Consider the following 25,732-nt stretch of genomic DNA (forward strand, 5'->3'; position numbering starts at 1 on the left):
AGGGGCTCCACAAAAACCACTTCTCAGACCTCAGTTTTTCCTTCCAGAGTCACCAAACCTGTAAGTCTGAATTCTACCTGGATAGCATATACTATGGTATACAGTAGGAACCCAATAAATGCTTACTAAATATCTCTTGCTTGTTGCTGTGCTAACAGGTGGCTATTGTCATGTTAATCATTCCATGCTAGTAATAAACTACTGGTTACAGAGCTAGATGTGTCCTATCCTTTGCATTTGATACTCCTGTTTTGATTGTTTAGAAGTAAAAGTTTGCTCTCAGTTACAGGGCACCTCTTACAACAGAGTTAAGTGTGAATAAATCAAGACTGGCCAGGGCATCAATGTACATCCTCAGAGAAGTCCGTGTAATCTGTGCTAAAGAATTTCCAGGGGCACCTGGGTGACTCAGTTGGTTAAGCTTGATTTTAGCTCAGATCACGGTCTCACAGTTTGTGAGATCAAGCCTCGAGTGGGGCTCTGTGCTGACAGTGTGGAGCCTGCTTGGGATTCTCTCTCTCCCTTTCTCCTGCCCTTCTCCAACTTGCATGCAAGCATGCACTCTCCTTCTATCAAAATAAATAAATAACTTAAAAAAATTCCAGCTCTGTCATTTTCCATTTCCATCTCTCTATGGTCATCAATCTGAAAAAGAGATTCTTTTAAATATTATTCATCTATTTACTTAAGTAATCATTCATCAATTATTTTTCAAGCTCTTCCTCAAAATGACACAATTTAATGAAAAAATGGTTGCTGCTCTACTGAACTTCAGACAAGAACAGAAAGATATTAGCGTGGTAAGTGCAGTGATGGATGGGAGGTGAGGGACAGTGTGAGTCCAATTAAGGACATCTTGACCCAGTCAGGGAAGTCTTCCTGGAAGAAGTGGTACTTGAGCTGAGCTTTGGTTTTTGAGTAGAAGAAATCGTCTGAGTGAAGCCATGATGATGTAACAGATGATGTACTCATAGTGCTTCAAATAGTTGAATGTGGAGAAGATAAGGGCCAGATCTGAAAGGCACTTGTGTGCTAAGCTAAGAAACAGGAACTTCATCTTGAAACCTAAGGGGAACCACTGAAGGACTGGTATTCTTATTGGTAACTGAAGTGTAATTTACATAGAGGAAGATGTGCCTATCCTAGAAGTATAGGTGGATCGATTTCCACAATTTAAACATGCTCTTGTGAACAGAACCCAGACCTAGAAGCAGAATGGGACAGCACCCACAAAGCCCCTTGTGTTCTCCAACCAGTCACTAGTCCTTCAAGGAGGAGGGAACACGTTATTTAACAAAGCAAATGCCTAAGGAAGAATAGCAATCATATTGTCAAAATATGATTTGTCCACCATCACTGCTACCTGTTGGCATGATGTGTCAAACTCTGGATGCGAATCATCTCATTTCATTCTCACAACTCATGAGAAAGATACTTTATTATCCTTGCTTTACAGACATGGAAACTGAGGCACAGAGACACTAGAGAGCTGTGTCAAAGGCACAAAATGAGGCACAAAAAGGCAGCACCTGAATGCAAACCCAGGTGTCTGGGCCCATGAGTGAGTGAGTGCTCCATGTAGCTGTGCGCTACATGGCCTGATTTAGGTTCCTTCTTTCCTCAGGGACAGAGGATCACCTGGGACTGCCTCTCATGGCACAAGTGTTTCCATGTCTTCATATAATCTATTGTGGAATATCACCCACTACTCACTCATGCATCTGGAGAACTGTTATTTAGCAAGCTTGTACTAACAGATGAATGAGTGGCAGACTTTTGCTGTGCCTTTCACTGGGCAAAGAGGGGGATAATCTTCACTTCTGCCTCCCCTACACTTGCGGTCTAGTTGGCTGAGAGGCTGAGAACTGGTGCAATGTAATATTAATAGCGGTACAATAAACATCAGCACAGGGCACCACCTGGCTCTTGCCTGCTCCAAAGAGAGGCCGGGATAACAGATGTGAAAGATGAGGTGCTCCCAGCAATAGAGCTCAGGTCTTCCTGTCTTGAGCTTCATATAATGGAATCACATGTTCTCCTTTGTGTCTGGCTTCTCTCACTCTACATCCAGGAAGAATGGGTCACTTGTGGATCTCCTATGACTTTCTGGCAGCCACTGAAGGGAGTCACCCACTCCTCCTGCTTGGAACATTTTCTGGTCCCAGTCCATCCACCTTGCTTTTCTGATTTGTCGTTTTTGTTGGGCTGTTTTCATATATATATATATATATATATATATATATATATAGACATCTTTGCTGATTGTTTCTCCTCTACCCACACCTTTATACGTTGGGGAACTCCAGAGCTCAGCATCACCTTTCTTCCTGTTTTCTTCCTTCTGGATCAGCTCTTCTAGAGAAATGGCTTTCTATGCCATACATACATTGACCTACTCCAAAGACTTTATTTCAATCTTAACCTGTCCACTGGACTCTAAACTCTACACCCAACTGCCTAAACTTGACACATCCACTTGGATGAGCAATAGTAATCCAAATTTACTTGACCCAGATATGTGCTCTGGCCCAATTTCCTATCATTCATCTCAATAAACACCATCCTCCAGGCACATGAACCATTCTGCTCTTGAACATGGCAAGCGTGTTCCCATCTTATGGCCTCTGTGCTAGGTATTCCTTCTGCCTGGAATGTTCTTCCCCCAGATCCTTGTTTAATTTGCCTTTTCCCATGGGCCTCAGTTCTTCAAAATCCCAATCTGGAGTAGTGTTCCAGAATCTCCTCGTCACCTCAACTATCATCATGGCATTGCTCCCGATGAGTAATTTCACAGTTATGCCTTTGTTCATTTGCTCACTGCTTATCTCTTCTCATCTCCCCCTAAGTCCATGAGAGCAAGGATGGTGAGTACCTTGAGCAGTGTCTGGGACACAGCAGGCACTCAGTAAATGTCAGTTGATGTACTTCATGAATGACTCACACTGGATCTTTCAGAGATGCACAGGCTGAGGAACGGTGACTGATTGCAGGAAAACAAAAGGGAAACAGATAGGTGAGTTTAGAACAATTGAGAACGCAGTCTATAGTGACAGACTGTCAAACAGCCGATAGCTGTCAGTGCCCTCGTTTGAGAACAGCTGACCTGCACGGTAACTGTGTATTAACCAGCAGGTTCTATTGCCTGGAACATCCTGGTCTTCAACATTTTGGGAGAACAGAAATCCCAGTGTGTATAGGTCAATATAGCTTCTTCATGGTATGTGGTATATGGTAAACCTACATTCATATGGTATCTAGGTCTTACGGTTTTTCATCATGTGTTTTGCTAAACTTTATGTTCTTTTTGTCAACAGGGCTGGGGTCAATTTGCAACACACACACACACACACACACACACACACACACAACTTAGGCTTTGATTCCTTTGGCTTTGTCAGGACAAAACAACTAGCAAGGTTATAACAATGAAAGCAGAAATAAGGCAACATTAAAAATAAAATCTTAAAAGTCCCAAGATGTCTATTTTGGAATGGCTTCCTGAGCCTGAAAAATGATATTTCTTAAATATATCAATGGTACCAAAATACTTTGATATTCTCTTAGGGATCCATTCATATTTATAAACCTGTTTTGCAGTCAGAGGTGAATATGTTCTGCTCATTGAAAATGAAAAATGTTTTCTCTGGTGGACATTTAGGAAATCACAGGAATGGGTTCCATATTTACCAGCCTGGTTTTAATGCTACCTGAGAGAAGGGAGAGATTTTGCTCTGATGGAAGACAGGCTAGGTCTGCATTTGTTTTCTCACTGAGTGATCTTGCTGGAGCGTCACGTTCTTTATCTGGAAAATGGGAATGAGAAGGAGCCCTCCATGGTACCGCAAGGGTCTCATGGAAGTGACAGGAGAGTCTCTGAAGTGTGGTGGGAGGTCAACCAACACTGATCGCTTCTCTCTCTCCTTTCCTCCCCCACATTCCTTTCCTTCTACACTTTAACCTTCCAAAATGGACCAGAAAAAGTTTTAATATAAAAATCTAATACAAGATGTATCTAATATAAATAATATTAGAACATCCACTTTCAACATGGCCTTTTTGATAACCTGCAATTATCTACAACAAACATTTTCTTGGGTGCTGTAAACCTACAGGTGGGGAGAAAAATGAGGGATGTGGTTGTGGTCCAGTGTTCTGTGGAGCTTTGGCAAAGGGGAATCCTGGACAGCCCAAAGTTACTAAATGTGGTAGACTGTATGTAAATGTGTGCATAATAATTCCCCTGGGGTACTCTCCCGTGGTGATTCTTGGCTTGGTTAAGTTACTTGCTTTGACCAATGGACAAGAGTGTATATGGCACAAGCGAAGGCAGGAAATGTGCTTGTTCACTGGGACTTCTATTACCTCTTGCGGTGCTTGGACTCCTGAGACCACCACGTGAATGCACCTGAGCTCCCCCTTGAAGGATGGGAGACCATGTGGTGGAGAATTAGATGTGCTGGTCTCTGGTTGGCCCAACTGCCGGATGTGTGCATGAAGCTGCCAGAGATCCCTGGCAGACATCAGTCCCACCTGGTGACTGGAGACCCTCACCAGAAGTCTGAAGAACTTCCAGCCAAGCCAGAGAATTGTCAGCTAAATAATGGTGATTATCTTAAGCCACTGCATTTGGGGTCATTATAACGCAAAAGGTAACGAATACTCCAAGTTAACCAATATGGAAAGACAAGGTGGTTGATTGGGATAAATGACTAGGAAACGGACTGACATCTGAGCACTGTGTGTGACAATTATCTCACAATTTATTTTATGTTATCCTTACAGTTAGCTGGTGGAGCCAAGTCTCTTTTACAGTCAAGAAAAATAAGAGATATTATATATTATCCAAGGGCATGCCACAAAGTGGGTCTTATTATCCCATTTTACAGATAAGTATATTGGCTCAGACATGAAAACATTTGCCCAGGAAATCATGAGTGGCAGACCTGGGCTAAACTTTTGGTAAGTAAGGCACAAAAGCCAGGGCTACCTTGAATACTCTTGACTCTGTGTACCACGTGCTTCCAAAGCCACCCCTCTGTCTGTAGATGAAGGCAGCACCGTGTCCACCAAAGTACCATTCAGTTTTCTGCTTCATTGTCCTCTGTTGGGCTCTCTAATTGCCCTTCTTCCTGTGCTTTATAGTCATTATGGAGGAGGGACAGACACCCTGCTCTCAGGGTGCTGCCCCATGGGCTTCTGGATCCTGAGGTTTCAGAATGATAACCCAGAGACTTCATCCAGAGGGACTAGAGAGTCCACTGGACGGGCATACGAGGAGCATGGTGGCCTTTACCCACAACCTCTAGTGTAGCATTTTCTTAAGTTTATTTATTTTGAGTGAGAGAAAGAGCAGAGGAGGGTCAGAGAGAGAAGGAGAGAGAGGATCCCAAGCAGGCTCTGCTCAAACTCACGAACCGTGAGATAATGTGGGGCTCAAACTCACAAACTGTGAGATCATGACCTGAGCCAAAGCCAAGAGTCAGATGCTTAACCAACAGAGCCGCTCAGGCACCCTCAGTGCAGCATTTTCTAAATTGGAGCTTGTGACACAATCGTGGACCTGAAATCAAGTGGATTAGACACAGCCGGCAAATGTGGTTTCATGGATACTTTCTCTGGTTTACATCTATGCCTTTGTGGTATGAGACCAGCAAGTAAAATGAGCTTCATACTGGGAGTTGCCATCCGAGTGTGGAAAGGCCCCAGAAACTCCTTTCTGAATTAAAGAGGCTAGAGAATTCATTCCTGCATCTCCCTAAATCCTGCAGCTCTGGACATAATTTGGATTTTGCAAATTAGACGCATTCCTGCAAGATCTAGAAGTGTGGAGGGGAGTGAGAGACTATTTTTCAGCTACTTCTCTCTGGTTGCTGTCCGTCATGGTCATGGAGATACTGGAGTTTTAAATGGCAGGCTTCTAGTGTCCAGTCACAAGATTCGTGGTGGTCCAGAAAGTGGCCACTGTCTGCTTTTTGCCAGGGAAGACCTAGGAGGTGGTGGTCTCTGGAGCTAACAGCCGTGGCAGTGACATAGTTAACACTGTGCCTGTCACAGTGACTTCGAGGCTGGTCCACAACATCTAAAGGAGGAACACTGGGGTCCCAAGAGAGGATTTAACCCTCCTGCAAGGCCAATGGACAAGGAAAGTCCTCTGGTTTTTATTTTTTTATGTATTTAATTCATTTTTGAGAGACAGAGAGAGACAGTGTGAGCAGAGGAGGGTCAGAGAGAGAGGGAGACACAGAATCTGAAGCAGGCTCCCAGCTCTGAGCTAGCTGTCAGTGCAGAGCCTGATGCAAGGCTCGAACTCACAAACCGTGAGATCATGACCTGAGCCGAAGTCAGACGCTTAGCCAACTGAGCCACCCAGGTGCTCCAAAAGTCCTCTGGTTTAATTGCAGCAATGGACAGAGGAATAGGAAGGCATTTTATAGCCTCATCGACACTCAAAAATCCTTTCTAAGAGTCATCTGGCCAGGAGAAACTCCGTATGCCCTGGAAATCCTCCTGACTACACGTTTGCAAATGTCACACCACACATCCATCTACTGTTCCATTACACACCAAAAAAGTATGCATATTTGGCTCTATTGAATTATTCAATTCAATGTCCTTCAATGAATGGTAATGAGGGCAGGTGCATGCCAGGCTTGGAACATGTTCCTGGGAGCCGAATCAGACTCCGGCCCCAAAGAACATGAAGCCTGTGGGGCATCCAAGATGCGGGGACATCCCGATGGTTCAATTCAATAAACTCTGTCACAGAAACGAGAAGCCCTCACTCTGGGGACACAAGTCCTGATCTGGGGACGGGGAAGCAGAGATCTGAGGGACCAGATCCTCAGGCACACCACAAACATTTATGTTAAATAAGTCTCACAATAGTCAAGAAGGTATGTTTGAGGATTCCAATTTCACAGAAAAGGAAACTGAGGCTCATCAGGTGACATTCTTCACCCACATTTTTGCAGCTACTGAGGTACAAAGCTGGGACTCAAAACCAGGTCTATCTGACTCCACCATCCAGACAGCAGTTAAGTTGCTTATAAGCACAGTCAGGATTTTCTTAGAAAGAAATTTCCCATTGAAATTCTAACAAAGGAAAAAAAAAACCCAGAAGTCATGGACAGACTTGTCATTGGTAGGCTCTCAGCTATATTCCCCTCCATTCTGATAAATTTCTGTCCTACCACGGAAACTTCAAAACTTGGTGTAACAACATGCTACCACTGGCGATGAGAAGCTGTTACAAAAGCTACCAACGATTGCTTCAATGTGTCAAAAGGAGACATATCTTTTGGACAGCTGCAAATCTTGGTGTAGAAAAGACTTCCACGTTAAGTTTTTGCCCCATAAATATTTGAACAAGTTCAGTAGAACATGTACATTTTCAAATCGGTTTCCATGTCTGAGGACAGTAGTCACTTGGTGTTTACAAGGGGGAGGCGTAGGTCCTGAAAGTCAAGTGGGGACAGAGAACATTCCATCCATTCGAAGGGGGCAGGGGTGGTGGCCTGATCCAGGTTCGTGGGTCATCAGACTTCAATACTTTGGAGGAATCCTCTTTTTTATTATTTTTTTAATGTTTACTTTTGAGAGAGATAGAAAGACATGGTGTGAGCAAGAGAGGGGCAGACAGAGAGGGAGACACAGAATCTGAAGTGGGCTGGCTCCAGGCTCTGACTCGGGGCTTGAACCCAAGAACCGTGAGATCAAGACCTGAGCTGAAGCCAGACATTTAACCAACTGAGCTACCCAGGTGCCCCTGGAAGGATCCTTGTTGTTCCTTTTCTTTTTTTCTTTTTAATGTTTTTTATTTATTTCTGAGAGACAGAGAGAGACAGTATGAGCAGGGGAGGGGCAGAGAGAGAAGGAGACACAGACCATGAAGGAGGCTCCAGGCTCTGAGCTAGCTGTCAGCACAGAGCTGACGTGGGGCTCCAACCCACGAATCGTGAGATCATGACCCGAGTCGAAGCCAGACGCTTAACCAACTGAGCCACCCAGGCGCCCCTGAAAGGATCCTTTTTAAGAAAAACATTGTGGGGCACCTGGGTGGCTCAGTCGGTTAAGCCTCCGACTTCGGCTCAGGTCAGATCTCAGGTTCCTGAGTTAGAGCCCTGCGTCAGGCTCTGTGCTGACAGCTCAGGGCCTGGAGCCTGCTTCCGGTTCTATGCCTCCTTCTCTCTCTGCCCCTCCCCCTCTCATGCTCTGTCTCTCTCTGTATCAAAAATAAATAAAACATTAAAAAAATTTTTTTAAAGTCACTTAGTTGAAAAAAAAGAAAAGAAAAAGATCGCAAATAGTAACTAGACTCATGCCATGAGCTTTTGGAGAGCCTTGGAAGGACCTTTGAAGTGAGAGGTCCTGAAGCTTAAGTTTCATTAGTTTCACAACAGCTAGCAAACAGTCCTTCATTCTGAGTAAGCCAACTTCTATTACTGTAAATGCTGGAAGATGCCCACGGCATGAGCACCACCCAGCCCGTGGCTGCACATGGATAGAGAACACAAATTACTGCCTAGTTCGAGTCTTAATAGGCAGCTGTTCGCACAGATACCTATTTATAACTGTGCCGTAATCTATACTTCCCGGGCTATTTGAACACTTTTCCCAACACCATGAGTTCTTGCTTTCTTTTTCCCCTGAAAACGTTCATTCATTTAATAAACATGTTTCAAAGCTCAGGAGACATGATGAAAAGACTCATCAGATCCCTGCTTTGACCAAATTACACAGTAGTTGGGAGCAAGGATGCATAGGTATTCACAGTGTAATTTCAGGTAGATTTAAGTTCTACCGAGAAAGGAAAACTGGGCGGGTGACAGAACATACCTGTGTGCAGGGAGCATGGAGAGGGTCGGTGTCACTCAGGGAAGGCATTCTAATTAAGGATAGATACATTTGTGCCCAAGCCCGAATGATGAGAATCTGTCACTGGGAATTCTTAGTTTCTGATTCAACGGTTATGATTCTGGGGTCTATTTAATTAGTAATTTACAAGAGCTTCATAACACTCATTCATGGAAATTTGTGAAGTATTGACTATGTTTTATCTTGATATCGAGCAAACTTTTCACATTTATTCAAGAACATCCTATGTCAAATCTCATAGTTCATGGGTTTGTGCCCCGGGTCAGGCTCTGTGCTCAGAGCCTGGAGCCTGCTTCGTTTGGATTCTGTGTGTCTCTCCCCCTGTACCCCTTACCTGCTTGTGCTCCGTCTCTGTCTCTCAAAATAAATAAATTAAAAAAAAAAAAAGAACATCATGTCAATAGTGATTGGGAAAGGTCTAATTTGGAGGCTAAACGGTTGACTAAAACTTAAAGAAGGAGCCCCTTACAGGCACCGTTATCAGAAGATTATTGATCCTCTTTCAATACAATACTTAAAAAATTAAAAAACAATCACTTCCATCTGAAGTGCAGTTATAGTTAAAAGATGACCTTCCTGTGTACTAGCTCACTTAATGGGCACAAAAATCCTACGAGGTAGGAATTATTAAAACAATCTTACAGGTGAAGAAACTGCGGCTCAGAGATGTAACTGGCTTGAGGCCAACCTCTCTATTAATACAGGACCACAAGCAGCAAATACCACTTCTGCTGCATCTAAAGGAGCATGCTGTCAATGTTGCTCCAAAAAAGAAAATGTGGTAGGTGGCCCTTCAGCACTTTGCATGAACTGTCTGGAGAGAGTGTTCAGGTCAGGTGTGGGCATGTGGTCTCTGTGACTCCCTCCTCCGAGCCTATAAAATGCCCTAGCCATTGATCTGAATCGTCACTTTTCACTCTGGAGTTCAGTGATGAGCTGATGTCAATTTTCTGCTCATGAAAAGAACAATTAAACACTTCTCATTTATATTTGAAAAAACAAGAAGTATCATAATCAGCAGAGTTTACCTGGAAAATAGCATGTAACGTTCATTCTTGAGTCCCCTCTAACTCTGGGCAAACACAAACTACTCCTTAAACAGAAGGTGGAATTCAATGGCCTTTGGCTTCCCCATCTTTTCCCACTGCAAACATCTCAGTCTGGTTCTCTCTCTTCTTGTTTAAAATCAATTCAGCCTCAGGGCACCTGGGTGGCTCAGTGGGATCAAGCCCTGTGTCAGGCTCTGGGCTGAGTGTGAGGGCTGTTCAAAACCAGGCTAGATATTAGGAGGGAAAACCTGAGTCCTCCAATGATCAAGAAACTTGAATTTTAGCAGAAATATAGAAGACAGGCTACATGTAACTATAAGATAATTTAGAAAGTGCCAAGCTTGCCAAACTCCAGTTAATCATGAGAAATTCTGTCTAAAAAATTTCATCTTGTTAATTCCTGGTACCTAACTTAGCACTTGGTCTACATTCCCTGATGCACTAACCTGATTGAATAGCAATGCCACGCTTCTTAATATTAGGACAAACTCTGAAGGGGGCTCTGAGAAAAGAGTCATCTCATATGGAATTTTGTTTGGATTTTGAGGACTTAGCTGAGTCTTTTTAAAATTTTTTAAAATATTTTATTTATTTTTGAGAAGGCAAGAGATAGTGTGAGCAGGGGAGGGTCAGAGAGAGAGGGAGACACAGAATTCGAAGACAGGCTCCAGGCTCTGAGCTAGCTGTCAGCACAGAGCCTGACACGGGGCTCAAACGCACAAACCATGAGATCATGACCTGAGCTGAAGCTGGACACCCAACTGACTGAGCCACCCAGGGGCCCCAGCTGAGCCTTAAATAATGAAGAAATCAACCAAGTGTACTGGAGGGCCCCTGGATCAATCTCTGCCTGAAGCCTGTGAGAAATGGAACTCAGGCAGGTCACAGCTGGGTCTGGAGAAAGATTACTCACCTTGGAAAATGACCTGGGGTTGCGATCAGTTTGGTGTACAAGGTGGGTAGGTAAGCCTAAAGCTGGGGTCTTTAGAATAGTTTGGAAAGTCCAGGATTCTTTTGCTGCAAGAAAAGCAAAGGGAATTTGCTGGAAACCCTACACTGTCCTTGGCCCAGCCAGGTTCTCCCAAATGGCAGCAAGAATCTTCATGGAGTTTTCTCCGGAAGATGGGGCCTTCTCAGGCTGTTGTGTGCTCTGAGTAGCGTCACTCTGTTTTTTCCCTACGTTAAGAAAACTCTTCTGATGTCCCACATCTCTCCATGTATTCTCAGAGGTCACGTCCCAGTCCTGCCGTGGTGAATGCACACCAGTCTCAGATACTCAGTAAGGAGGTGATGTTATGTGTTTGACTGCCAAGACCAATGCGAGTTGGGGTCCTGTCATCCCACACTGGAAGTCTCCCATGAGGAAGAGAAGAGCAGGGCCCTCCTGAGGCAGGACACAATGTGCATTGAGGCATGGCTTATGAGCCACATGGTATGTTGAGGCAATTTACTAATTCCCAGAGCGTAATAGCTAGTATATGGGCTCTGGAACATGTCAAGATCCAAATACCAGCTCTGGAACATAACTACTTATTATATAACTTCTCTGTTTATGACTTTCCTCATCCATAAAATGGAGGCCAAAATACTACCCACCTCAGAGGGTTGTGCTGATAACTAAATAAAGTAATACAGCTGACCTTTTAAAAATTTTTTAATGTTTATTTATTTTTGAGAGAGAGAGAGAGCACGAGAATGGGGAAGGGGCAGAGAGAGAGGGAGACACAGAATCCAAAGCAGGCTCCAGGCTCCAAGTTGTCAGCACAGAGCCCAAAGCGAAGTTCGAACTCATGAACTGCAAGTTCATGACCTGAGCCGAAGTGAAATGCTTAACCGACTGAGCCTCCCAGGTGACCTTTTAACAATGTGAGAATTGGGGCACCAATCCCTCAGCAGTTGAAAATCTATACTTAATTTTTGACCTACAAAACCTTAACATAGTTCTGAAGTCTACCGTTGACTAGAAGCCTCACCGATAAGTCAATTAGCACGTATTTTGTATATAATATGTATTAGATGCTGTATTCCTACAATAAAATAACCAAGAGAAAAAAATATTATTAGGAAAATTATAAGGAAAGTAAAATGCATTTACAGTACCTTATTTATGGGAAAAAAATCTGTGTAAAATAGACCCATCTGGGTTGTTCAAGGGTCACCTGTATATATAAAGAGGATTGGGGTGCCTGGGTGGCTCAGTTGGTTAAGCCTCTGACTTTGGCTCAGGTCATGATCTTGCAGGTCATGAGTTTGAGCTCTGCATCAGGTTCTGTGCTGATGGCTCAGAGCCTGGAGCCTGCTTCAGATTCTGTGTCTCCCTCTCTGGTCTGGCTCTCCCTTGCTCACACTCAATCTCTTTCTCTTTCAAAATAAAAAATAGCATTTAGCACTCAGTAAATGCTACATAAGGGCTAGTTGTGACTAATTCTATCCAGGAAATGTTTAGGCTGGAGAGAGAGGTAAGAAATGGACTGGATTTTAAGAGCAATGGAACTTTGGTCTGGCTTCCTAATCACCACAACAGCAGGTAGCTTAAAACACTAGTCATTTATTCTCTCCCAGTTCTGGAGGTCAGGAGTCTGGAATCAAGGTGTGGGCAGGTGCCAGGGGCTCTTGCAGAGAAACTGCCCTGTACCTCTCCTAGCTTCCGGTGCCCACCAGCAGCCTTGGTGTTCCTTGGCTTAGGTGTCTCCAATCTCAACTCTGAATGGAGCCATAGATTGTCACCTCCAATCTCTGCCTCCTTCTGCACATGGCACTTGGCCCCAGGGTCTCTCCTTTCTGTCTCTGTGTTTCTTCTTGCCCAGAGACCCAAGTTCTCAGCCAGTCTCAACTTTGTAGACTATGACCACTAATCAAGAGTAGTTTCAATAGTTTTAAAAGATCAGTTTGGATTCTTTTGATTTTTTAGAAATAATTTCTAAAATGTCATTGCATTACACTTAACTGATGGAGAGAGGCTTCCCGCAGGCTAACTACTCATAGCCAGCTGGCCACCAGCTACTCCGCCATGCATGTCTGGCCCTCAGTTATGTCTTATCTCTACAGACAGACAGTCATGTTGTTCCCAAGCTGTTTATGTTAGTTGTATTTGCTACTGCTATCACCAAGTTTAATTGAGTATAAACAACAAACTATGAATCTGAAAAGAAAGCAAACTGCTGTTTCTATGAAAATAAGTCAAACACTTAAGAATCACTTAGCTTCCTTTTGAAGTATCACAAATAAAAATTAGGAAACACGCATTTTCCTTCTAAAGTATGGCTCTCAACTTAGGTGTGGCCGGAACATTTGCAAAAGCCTTGAAACAAACACACAGAAAATTCTAGAATGGTTCTGTACTCAGACTGCACTAAAAGTATTCTTTTTGTTTTTTGTTAATAGAGACAGAGAGAGAGAACATGAGTGATAGAGGGAGAGAGAAAGAATAATAAGCAGACTCTCTCCTGTTTGTGCTCTCTCTCCCTCTCTCTAAAAAATAAAAATGTAATATATATATACATTCATTTACTTATAAGTTTGTATACAATTTATTTACTTATACATTTATATACATATAAGTATATATTATATATATAAAATTCCCTAGATTCTGTAGGGCACTAATATGAATCAATTAACTCAGAATGCAGTAGGAAACCTAACTTTCTCACCTACACTATTGTCCAAATCACTAGCTCCCACCAATGTTGTCTAACAAAGATATTTAAGTTAAACAGAATTGCTTGAACACAGCTAAAACATCTGCTGCATTTAATACTAATCTTCCCACTGCTGCAAACTATAGCATCATCAGAAACTTCATCCCACTGCCCCAGAGCTTCAAAGACACCTTGAAATGCCAACACTACCATAGGCAGGTTTTGGCAATTCTCAAACTAAAAGAAAACCAATAAATTCATTTTAATATTAAAAATAAATACGGGCCATTGGATCATTTGGGAGGAGAAGCGGGATTACCGTAACTATGATAAGTAGAATCCAACTCCCCAAAGAGAGATGTTCTCAGATTCAGTGTCTAGATGGAAATTCCCCTAACAGGTCTGTACATGACGTGTGCTCAGCCTGTCTCAGTCTGTTCCTGAATTGAGTAAGAGCCCTCCCCATGCTGTTTTCAATGGGGATCCTGAAGGGCAGAGATCCCTTTACTTTCACATAGGAGAATTATTACAACATAACCCTCGTTATGTGAGGCGAGGCCCAGGGGCCAAAGTCTGAATTCAATATAAATCAGTTGAACAGGCATTAATCAGAAGATCTTCTATTCCACACATTGTGCTGGATGGATGCCCGAGAACCATATGAATTAGAAGCAGAAGCCATCATTACGTAGCCCCTTATTGGCCGTAGAGGACAGAGAGAACCGCAGACTAGTAAATGGCCTCACTTGTGACAGGCTCTAGAACAGAGTTAACATTAAGACAGGCTGGATGCTGGAGCAAAGCATTTCCACTCAACTTGGAAAGATGAAAGCAAGCCTTGCGAAGGAAGAGATGCTGGCACAGAATTTTCTGGATGGAGACGTTAGGGGAGGAAGATAGGCTGTCCAGGCAGAGAGAACCGAACAGCATAGGGCAGTTGAACAGCAATTCTGGGGGCTGGTGGTCATCTGGGATTGTGAGAGCAAAGAGTCTGAGGAGAGATGATGGGGGCTGGAAGGTGGGCCATGTGTTGGGGGGTCAGATTCTATCTAGGAGAGAACATGGCCATTTCCTGCAGAGAAGAGTGACATCAATGTCACTATCGTCATAGCATGGCTTTAACACGGCCAGTGTACACCCTCTACCTCGGGCTAAGAACTGTTCATTTTTAATGGGCACCACAAGGCTTGGAGGAAGGCAGAATCTTCATGCTCATCTTCTACCCACAAAATCAAGGTCTTTAGGAAGAGGAGGAGTTGAGTTTACCTAAGTTTCCACAGTCAGGAAACACAGAAACTAGGACTAGAATCCAGATCTTCGAGACATAGAAGGTTTGGTTCTTAAACACTAGACTATCCAGCTTCTGAACAAGACCAGGTTTTTGGAAAGGGAATCAGATTCCAGAAACAGAAGCTGGAGACCAAGAGACCCAGAGATGTTTAGTATCCGCCATGCTGGTGACAACTGGGGAGAAAACTCTCTCTTACTTATTTATTTTTAAGTTTCAAACACTTTTTTAATGTTTATTTTTGACACAGAGAGAGACAGAATTTGAAGGGGGAAGGGCAGAGAGAGAGGAAGACAGAATCAGAAGCAGGCTCCAGGCTCTGAGCTGTCAGCACAGAGCCTGATGTGGGGCTCAAACCCACGAACCATGAGATCATGACTTGAGTCAAAGTAAGACACTTAACTGACTGAGCCACCCAGGTGCCCCTTATTTATTTATTTTTAAAGTTTATTTATTTGAGAGAGAGGGGGAGGGCCTGTGTGAGTGCGGGAAGAAGAGAGAGAGGGAGAATCTTAAGCAGGCTCCACACTGTCAGGACAGAGCCTTATGTGGGGCTCAACCTCACAAACTGTGAGATCATGACCTGAGCCGAAATCGAGTTGGCTGCTTAACTAAGGGAGCCATCCAGGTGCCCCAAAATCATTTTTTTTTAAAGCCGTGCCCTCCGCTGCCCAAAGGAAAAAAATCAGTATGTGCTCAATGTCTTGATACCAACCATCTAAATGAAACATGTCAACACTTGGACCCATTCCGTAGTTTCTGCCTGGCACTGTGCCAGCCGCTCTGGGAGGGAAAGATGGTAAGAGCCACCTTCAAAAAGCTTTGTTAAAAAATCTCATTAGTAGACATTTTGAGCACCAACTGTTCACATTTGCTCATCTCCCCTGCCTGCTTGCTCTTGACCATAGAACCACTCATGCAACCTCGGGTTGTCCAAGGAAACAGCTTCTTTCCCCAGACCTCCTCTCATCATGCCAGGGGACCCGCTGAGCAAGAGACAGCAGGGCTCATGTGCCACTGATCCCGTGGCTGCTGCGTGACAACTTTTCTTGGGAAAATGTATTAGAAACCACGACTAAATATTGACAATCTCAGTCACTGTGTAACCATACACTCCATGCTGGCATTCAGGCACTGCTAGGTGGGCTCGATGGAGGAATGAGCCATGGGTCAGTTTTAAGGGGCTCACAGATACCCTACCAAGCAAGCATGTGATGATCAAGGTTCAGTGTGGCAGGTGTCATAAAGACGTGTAGTAGATCTTCATTTGGGTACGCACAGCACATTGAGCAATGTTGGCACATAGTCAACACTCAAAAAATAGATTCGGGATGCCATTGAAGAAAGTAGGGGGTGTCAGAGAAAACTTACCTCCCCATGTTGCCATCCTTCATCACATCATATATATCCCGTCATCAGTATCTTTGCTAAGTCTTTCTTCCCCCTCTTCCAATAATGAAAGTTCTACTCACCCTCCAGGCCCAATCTAGAGGACAGACTGGACTTATCTTTATCTGTCTCTATAGCCCCACCATGAATGGATGAATGGATGGATGAGTGTGTAAGTGAGTAGCGGGAGTAGGTCATCGTGGGAGTGCTTCTAATTGTCAGAACAAAGTGTGTTCTCCCTTCTTTTGTGTGTTTGTATTGGCTGACCCTTACGTGGCACTCTTCACTGCTTCTCTGCTGAGCTTAATCCTACTCACAGGTCAGATCAGGCATCATTTCTTGTAGGTAGCCCTCGATGAGCTAGCTTCTAGGTTTGGTCCATACATTAATGCCATAGACATTTGTACAGCCACCCCTTTCCAGACCTGGTAAACTCTGTAAGACCAGGAACCAACTGCTAGTCACCGTTATATTCCCAATGTTCAGCAAAGTTCATGGCACATAATAGATCCTCAATAAATGAATTAATTCATGATTGAACACATTAAGCCATTAAAAGATTTCCTTTGTATCCTACCATGAGACAAAGCCAGTTCTTGAAGAATCCCACAGAAAGTGAACATTTCTGTGGAATAAGGCGTCTTGATTCTGCATTTTTAAGTACAAAGAAAAATGAAATTTAATCTCCTTTGGGATCACTTCCCAAGGAAAAAGGATCTGCTGTCACTTAGGCTCTTTCAGGGTAGGCTTTGCATGGTATAGAATTTTGAACAGTTAGGGTATTATAATCATCCCTGATAAGAGGTAAATGGGGTTGGATTTGTTAATGACACACAATATCTTACCCGATATGGAACCTAATGCTGAGTTCCGGTCGCTATAAACGTGAGGCAAACCATGGTCCTAATTTCCCTCCAAATGAGTAACTTTCACCTGAGGTTTCAAAGGAGATGAGCCAATCCCTAATATGTTCTCCCAGGAATCCCTCTTGGGACTGAGCTATGCCGGCTGACTCCTTTGAATCACCATGCAGGATCATGCTAATAGAAACTCTTCACTGAGTTACAAGGGCACTACACACAGTACTTCTCACTAAGCTGCCTCTTCAGGAAGAGTCTTATTAGTCGCATGCTACAGATGGAGCGACCAAAGCTCAGAGCTTGCTCGAGCTCACTAGATAGTAAGTAGTTCAGCAAAGATGTCAAAGCCTGAGCAGTCTCTTTGGAAAGGTTTCTCTGCCTCTCTACCACTGAGGGAGTTCTTAGGGCTAATGGGGATCTGAAGCAGAAGCCAAATGGAAATTAATTTTATCACTGAATCAAATAGCGTCAGCTAGCTTAGCTACCACCTCAGGGGGGGAGGGAATGGTCAATATACCAGAATCCCATCATTATAATTGTGAGCCCAGGGCTATAACAAACCTACAGCATATTTTGAACAAAGATTATTCCACTGAAAGATAGTCTTTTCTTATAAAGAGGCTGCCTTATAATTTTGTATTGATTTAGACACATTGTCCCACTTGAGGCAAACATAAAACTGGAAAGGAAGCTATTGCCTCATGTTTGGATGAGGGACGAAGACAGAGACCTCACTGGCTTCAGGGGTCCACCCAGGTAGTAACGATATGTATGAACTCCAGGGACTGTTCACTATATTCCAGTTGTCACTGGTTCTCACCGCTGTCTACCATTCTTTCCTTCCTCCTTCCCCAACTTAAAAAAAACAAAGGGTATAAAAGACAAAGGAAGGTCCCTCTGTCATGTAATAAGACGCCTATATCACAGTGACCCCAAGGCACTCAACTTGAAGGATGGGACAAGGAAGGAAAAGTCTTACGGGTATGATAGAGCAGCCATTTTCAGTGCCTCCCATACTTCATAAACACTCAATAAAAGCCCGAGCTTCCAGACAACTCGCCCACAATTGTAGGTCTAGTTGCAACAGGTCATCAAAAACAGTCAAATAAATTATTAATACAGAGGCATTCTCTGAATTGGCCCATGTCCAATGGAAAGAGTGATGGGCCAGGCTGGCAAGTCGTCTGTTTGCAGAAGAACACACCATATCGTCCCGGAAAGATACTTGTGTTTACTGCACAAGGTGATTTCAAGTTATTTTTCTGCATTATTTTTACGAGGATATTCAGGACCAGTATAATAAATCGATTATGAAGTTGCATAATTGCTCTAGACATGAAATGAGAAACTTCATAGTTTTGAATCCTATAGAGTCCATGTAGGGTCTGGAAATTTGATAGGTTCCCCTGTGCCTCTGGCAATGGCATATGGCAGTGGGGACTTGAGTTTTGGCCAGTTGTGCTTACCTGCCTGCCTCACTTATGATCAAACAGACCTGCACTCACTCCAAAGATGCATGTTTTGCTGATGAGCTGACCAAGTTAAGATGAGGAAAATGTGGCATATTTTTGGGTATAGCCACTCTCTTCATAATTTCTCAAACTATTATTGCATAAAGCTCAATATAATAAGTGTGTATCCACAGATGTGACATTTTGGGCTTTTGAAAAAAACCTTTGTTTATTTTTGAGAAAGAGAGAAATAGAGTGGGAGCAGAGGAGGGGTGGAGAAAGAGGGAGACACCGAATCCGAAGCAAGCTCCAGGTTCTGTGCTGTCAGCACAGAGCCCGACGCGGGGCTTGAACTCATGAAACGCAAGTTCATGACCTGAGCCAAAGTTGGACGCTTAACCAACTAAGCCACCAAGGCCCCCCAGACATGGTATTTTGGAAAGAGAGCCTAACATGACAGAATATATCTACTGCACACATAATTCCTCAGAGCAAATAAACTTAGATTATACGTGGATTCTATAGCCAATTTTCCACATATTCCCATTATTTGTCTTTGAAAACTGCTTTTCAGAGGCAAAGATAGATATGCACAGGTTTTAGACAGTATATGAATAATTTTCATGGGGAAAATCTTTTTTTTTTCAAAAGCAGATTTCGTTTTTTGGGGAAACATATAGTTCAGAGCCAAAGCTATTTTTAAAATCCTTGTACCATCCGCCCAATCAGGATGTCCAGGAAACTGAATTTCAATCTCTTCAAGCTGGAAACTCAGGGCCAACCCAACCCAACTTGCTTTCCCTACTGTGTCCCCTGTCCTGGGATTGTCGTCATGTTCCCTGAGATGTGCTGCGGTCAGTAACCTCCTCTGAAAATCAGGATGAGGTATCAGGAAACACAAATATACCAGATTCTTCCCTAAGCTTCCTACAATTGGAATTAGTAGGTCAGGAAAATACTTCCTTGAAATCACCATCCACAGTTTAAAGAAAGGAGGTTCAAAAATGAGGATGTTAACAGTTCTTAGGAACCACAGCCTTGTTCACAAACACGGATGTCAGTCCAAGTGTCAGAAAAGCACTCTGGGACAAATCGCTTTTTTCTTGTAGACAGCATTGAATCGAATGTGGGAAACAAGGCCAAACCTGTTTTGAGCTAGAAGTCTAACATAACTACTTCAGACTCTGGAAGCCATGACACAAACTTGAAGAGAACACTCCAAGTCAGGATTTGTTTGGGGAGCAAAAAACTCTGTGTAACTCAGACTGGCTGGGAGGTAACTGGCGCACCAGGCCTTTCCAACTGGTACCTGTCTTTGGTTTTCCGTCTCCAGGCGTAGCCTGGCCTCCACACACCTCCGTGTCTCCAGGAAGGCTTGGCGCTGGGCCCGGTCAGACAGGTAACTGATGAAGATTCCAGCCGTGTTCATACACATGAAGAGCACTGCCTGGGCCACCACCTAAAACACATTTGTAAGCATAGGCCGGTCAGATGGTTAAAACAGGAGCTGTCTGGAGACAGAGAGGAAAACATAAAGAGAAATTCCCGAGGTTATATCTTAAGGTACCATTCTAAATGTTTGGCATCTGGCTAACAGAACCATGCCTTTCATTCAGGTCTTGGGTAAAACATCCTCCCCCTGCCCCAAGAGAGGCTGCCCTGGACCTTTCTATTCAATTTAAAGCTTCTCCCGCTGCAAGTCTGGATTTGAACCTGAACTAGAACCTTAAGGTAAGACTAGGGGGGCTTCTCTCTTCCTCACTCCACCTCACCTCTCCTCCTCCCTAGCGGAAGCAGTTAGCCTTTTAGATGATTGCAAAAGCAGGTTGGAAGAAGGGAGAGGGACTAAATAAGCAATAGGAAAAGTTATTAGTTGAATGGCGCTCTTCTATTTTGCCTTTGCGCCTTTTGGTAGCATCCAAATCCTGTTGATTCTAACTCAAAAAAAGATCTCATGTTCATTAACTGCTTTTAATCCTCCTGGCTATTATTCTAACCCTACACACCAAAGTCTCCTGGCTGGACCCTTAAATTAGACTTCTTACTTTCACTCGTTCCCCCTTTCAAACTACTTTCCAGTGAAGGAAAGCAGGGGGATTCTGGAAGGGAGTCAATATTTGGAAGAAAGGAACAGCCACGTGTGGATTTCTTGATTGTTTACGGCTTTAGTCGGAGGCAAGTCATGGCTGGTACCTTGCAGGGTAGCAAAAACTCCAACAGAAAACCTAGGTGGCCTGACAAAACAAAGAATAGAGTTCAAGACCACTCAAGCTGCTAGAAAAAGAGGTGCAAATCCCCAAAAGAAGGGAGCCAGTGTGGAAGAACATTAAATTCTTATCTAAACTCTTCTCTGAACCACATATGCACAGGAAAGACAGAAGATGATTAAGCCGATGGGAAAAGAACTTAAGGGAGATTTGAATAGCCTTCCAAAAGACCAATACTGTCATTTGATTTGCACCAAGTTAATCACTTGCTAAACAAAAACGAAACAACACAAAGCATTATTTCCTAAAGAATCTACAATCTGAAACACAGCAATCACAGTGTCCTGAACACAATGCAAAATTGTGTGATATAGGACTAGATATGAAAATGTGACCCACTCGCAAAAGAAAAAACTGAACAGAGACCTAGTCTGATTCCATACCCTGCCCCCCGAAATATTTGGAATTAGCAGACAAAAATTTTAGTAGCTCTTACAACTTTTCACAATGATGTAAAGGTAAATATGCTAGCAATGAATGCAAAGAAACTCTTTAAATAGACATAGAAGCCACACACACACACACACACACACACACAAAAATTCCAGAAGTGGAAAACACAACATTTAAAAACCAAACAGTCACTGGAAGATATTAACAGCATAATGTAGAAGGTAGAAGAAAAAAACCCCACTAAACTTGAAGATAAGTCAATAAACCAAGAACACTCTTGGAAACAGAGGAAAAAGTCATAGACAGGCGACATGCTCTCCAGTTCTGATAATGATTTTCAGGATAGATAAAATGAAATACATTTCCCAAACACACTGAGATAAAAAGTTTAAAGGTCAAAATAAAATAAGGCTGGGATTGCTGTGTAAATAAAATGAAAGAGATCTAAAGGAAGAAAACACTATGAGGGATGAATGAGGTCACTATATAACGGTAAGAGCATTAATTCACCAGCAAGATATAAAAATTATGAACTTGAAGTCATTTAACAACACAGCTCAGAATACACAATGCACGGTAAGATACAAGTCCGTGGCATTATTTACCAATCTACCATCACGCTGGTCTTTTTTTTCCACATAATGTTCAGTAGTTAACAGATCAAACAAATTTTAAAAATCAGTAAGAGGGGCGTCTGGGTCGCTCAGATAGTTAAGCATCCAACTCTTGATTTTGGCTCAGGTTATGATCACATGGTAATTAGTCTGAGCCCCCACATCAGGCTCAATGCTGGGTGTGGAAACTGCTTAAGATTCTCTCTCCTCTCCCTCTGCCCCTCCCCAGTTCTCTCTCTCTCTCTGTCTCTCTCTCTCTGTCTCTCTCAAAAATAAGTAAGTAAATAAATAAATAAAAATTTAAAAAAATCAGCAAAGACAGAGACACTTTGAATAGTTCAAACAACCAGCAAATGTGAAATGGAACACAGTATATGCAACACCTAGATGGTACAAATTCTATTTAGGCACATATTGAATAATTATAAATAGAACTGTATGATAAAACCTGAAGGGAGCCTCAATAAATTTCAAATATGACTATCGTCACTAACTACTATAAAATTAATTTGCAAAAAAATTTAAAAAGACGACTAAGACAACATCATGTGTTTGGAAATTAAATATTTTTCTAAATAACTCATGAATCTAGGAATATATTATAATCGAAATAAGCATAGCTAATACATAATGAAAATACTACTGAACAAAATTTAGTAGTCCTCACAGAGGAATGTGGGCTGAAAATCCCCATGCTAGCCATTCAGTCTGAGTATTTAGCAAAAACCAAAAAGGAATAAATCCAGAGTGTGTGGAAGGAAAAAAAAATAATAAAATAAATGTGAAAATAAATATAAAACAAATATATAGTAAAGAGGATCAATGAAGTCCAAAGTTCACCTTCCAAAAAACTAATAAACAGTAAGAACTCTTAAAAGCTTAATTTAAAAAAAGAGACAAGGTCCAAACAAGCAATATTAAGGATAGGAAATGGGACAAAGACATTGTAGAATTTAGTAGGTAATAAAAATATGTTATAAAGTTTAATGCTAAAAAAAAATCTGAGATGGCATTGATGCACTCTCAGAGTACGTCCTTACCAGAACTGACTCAAGAAAGAAGAGAAAAAAAATCAATACATGGAACCATAATTAAAAATCTTTTCACAAGGAAAGCAATAGGCCCAGATGTCGTTTTTGGAGTACTTTTACAAATAATCGCGAAAGAGAGAATTTAACTGTTTCGTAATCTCTTCCAGGGAAAAGAAAATTGCAAACATCCCCACCTCAATTTGTAAGGCTGGCAAAACCAGATACCAAAACCAACGTGGTTCTTGGATAAAGGAAAATACCTGGTAAATCTCACTCATGAACGTGGAGGGAAATACTTACATGTAATACGAGCAAATCAAATCCATCAATCTATAGAAAAAGTAATTCAAGTTGGCTACAAGGAGTTTTCCCCAGGAATCTGATGATGTTATCAACTGAATTAATGTAATTCACATTTACAGCTTTTCAAAAACATATAATCAGGGGTGCCTAGGTGGCTCAGTAAGTTAAGCATCTGACTCTTGATCTCAGCTCAGCTCTTGATCTCAGAGTTGTGAGTTCAAGCCCCGCGTTGGGCTCCGTGCTGGGTTTGGAGCCGACTTAACACAAAACAAACATATAATCATTCCACTGAGATGAAACAGCACTGATGAAATTCAGTATCTTTCCATTAAAAAAAAATCCCTGAGATTAAAACCTTTTTTTTATAAGTTTATTTATTTATTTTGAGAGAGAGAGCAAGAAAGATAGAGACAGCATGAGCAACAGAGGGGCAGAGAGAGAGAGAGAGAGAGAGAGAGAGAGAGAATCCCAAGCAGGCCCCAATGCAGTAGATGGCTCTGGGGACAGAAACTGAAACCTGGGTTTATACTATCTACGTTGTATAATTTTAGACACACGCATAGTATGTATCCCAGAATGTGGATTTTAAATTGATAGGTTGATAAAATTCATTGCTTACAAAAAGAGAAAAAGCAAACTCCTCATCATGACAATAGTGCCTGCTTGATCCTCTTCAAGTTCATTTTATATCCTTTCTCCCCTTACTCATTTTCTTCCAACCAGTCTGGTTTCGTTTCTACTCCTCTGATAGGCCTCCCCACCCTGGGAGCCAATGTTAATGTTCCCTATGCCTGATTCACACTGCCCCGTATTTCTTGCCTTGCTGATTTCTCTCGTCCTTTATTCTGGACTTCATTATAGATTTTTCAGAGAGATGCTCCCTGATCACTACATAAAAGTAGGATTTGGGGGGCTCTTATCCCTGCTGGCTGTGCACTGAGCACACATTGCAACTGTGTATCAATTTGCTTGGCTGGTTGTTTGATGCCTATCTGTCACATTGGATTACTGGTTCTGTTAATGTGAGGGTGATGCTCGTTTGAGCCATTGATTGACACCGAGTACCTAGCACAGTGGATGATGAGTGCTCAGCACAGTGTTTCTTAACTGCTCAGCAACCAAAAAGTACTAGATATTTGCTGAATGAATAAATAGCTTTCCTATGTCCCACTAATCATCATTTACAAGCTATGGTGAAACCGATCTTATTTACAGTAGCAATGATAATGTAAAACACCAAAGAATATCCTTGACAACAACAATAGCAAATGAGTGAGAGCTAGAAAAAAAAAAACAACAAACACTAAAGTATGTAACGCTACATAGGATAAAAAAGGGAGGCATTTCTGATAAAGGGATGCTCACTATTGTTAACTATGTAACTACTGCCTGAATTGCTTTACAGATTCAACATTATACTCCCAAGTGGAAGCCAATTTAAAAGTGTATCTAACATAGAGGAGTTAGAATACCGAAGGTGTTTTTTACAAAAGGGATTTGGGCGGAGGAGTGTGGGGGGCTTGCTCAGCCACAAGGGAAGAGGCATCATCAAGCTACCGTAAGTAAAATTCTGTAGCCATAGAGAAAATCTCAACTGAAAAATTAATGGGATAAAAGAGGGTGCACTACCCAGAAACAGACAAGAGACTAGACAGTGCGGTTTCATTTTGATACATATGGCTCAACAATTTGGTGGAAAAAAAATAATCATGAGTAATAGGATTGGCTGACAATTGGCCAACTACTGGGGAACAAGAATTGATGGTCACCTCAGGCGAAATATATGCATATAGATGCCACTAGATTTAAGAGTTACATGTAGAAAATGAGACTACAGAAAAGGAAAAAGGGGATATTGCTCTAATCTTCTAAGCATAAAAGCATAACCGAAATCTTAAAGCTGACTAGTTTTGTGTTTTATTTTGTTTTGTTTTTAGGACTTTCTGTGTCCAACGTGGGGCTTGAACTTAGGACCCCAAGATCAAGAGTCACCTGCTCTACCAGTTGAGCCAGCCAGGCTCTCCAAGATAATCAGTTTTTGTTTTTTTTTAATTCAAACATTCTAATCATTGCTGAAGTGGAAAGCATATTGGCAACATGTTGGAAAATGTTACTCATTTCTTTTGACCTTCTAACCTAACTTTTGGTTATCTATTTTAAGGAAATAATCAAGTATAGGGCCAGAAACTTGTGGTAAGGGATGTTCACTGCAGCTTTCTTTATGGAGAGAAAAAGGAAACTGCATATTTTCAGCAGCAGGGGAAACGGCTGAATGAATTGGGGTGTGCATATACGAAAGAACATGAAATCACATGAAAATATCTAATGGCATGAGCCAACCTGTATGACACATGAAGTAAAACGCAAGTCTACTTTAATTCAAAACTTTCAATATTTAATTTAAATTACCTTTATTATTAAGAGCTTTCAGTGGCTAAAATGAACAAATCAAGAGACTATAGATGCTGGCGAGGGTGTGGAGAGACAGGCACCCTCCTACACTGTTGGTGGGAATGTAAACTGGTGCAGCTGCTCTGGAAAACAGTGTGGAGGTTCCTCAAAAAACTATCCA

The 25,732-nt window shown here is 42.3% G+C and overlaps 1 protein-coding gene across 3 annotated transcripts in view; it reads right to left on the bottom strand.

Annotated features, from left to right (window-relative positions):
- ADCY8 (adenylate cyclase 8) overlaps positions 1–25,732 on the bottom strand; it is a 218,688-nt gene that overhangs the window by 150,406 nt on the left and 42,550 nt on the right. For all 3 annotated transcript variants that reach the window (XM_029923740.1, XM_029923739.1, XM_029923738.1), the window contains exon 2: positions 19,862–20,011. In XM_029923740.1, coding sequence (XP_029779600.1) covers positions 19,862–20,011 — 150 coding nt within the window. The remainder of the gene's footprint in view (positions 1–19,861; positions 20,012–25,732) is intronic.

This window comes from Suricata suricatta, chromosome 15 (assembly GCF_006229205.1).
Source record: "Suricata suricatta isolate VVHF042 chromosome 15, meerkat_22Aug2017_6uvM2_HiC, whole genome shotgun sequence".
Lineage (NCBI taxonomy): Eukaryota > Metazoa > Chordata > Mammalia > Carnivora > Herpestidae > Suricata > Suricata suricatta.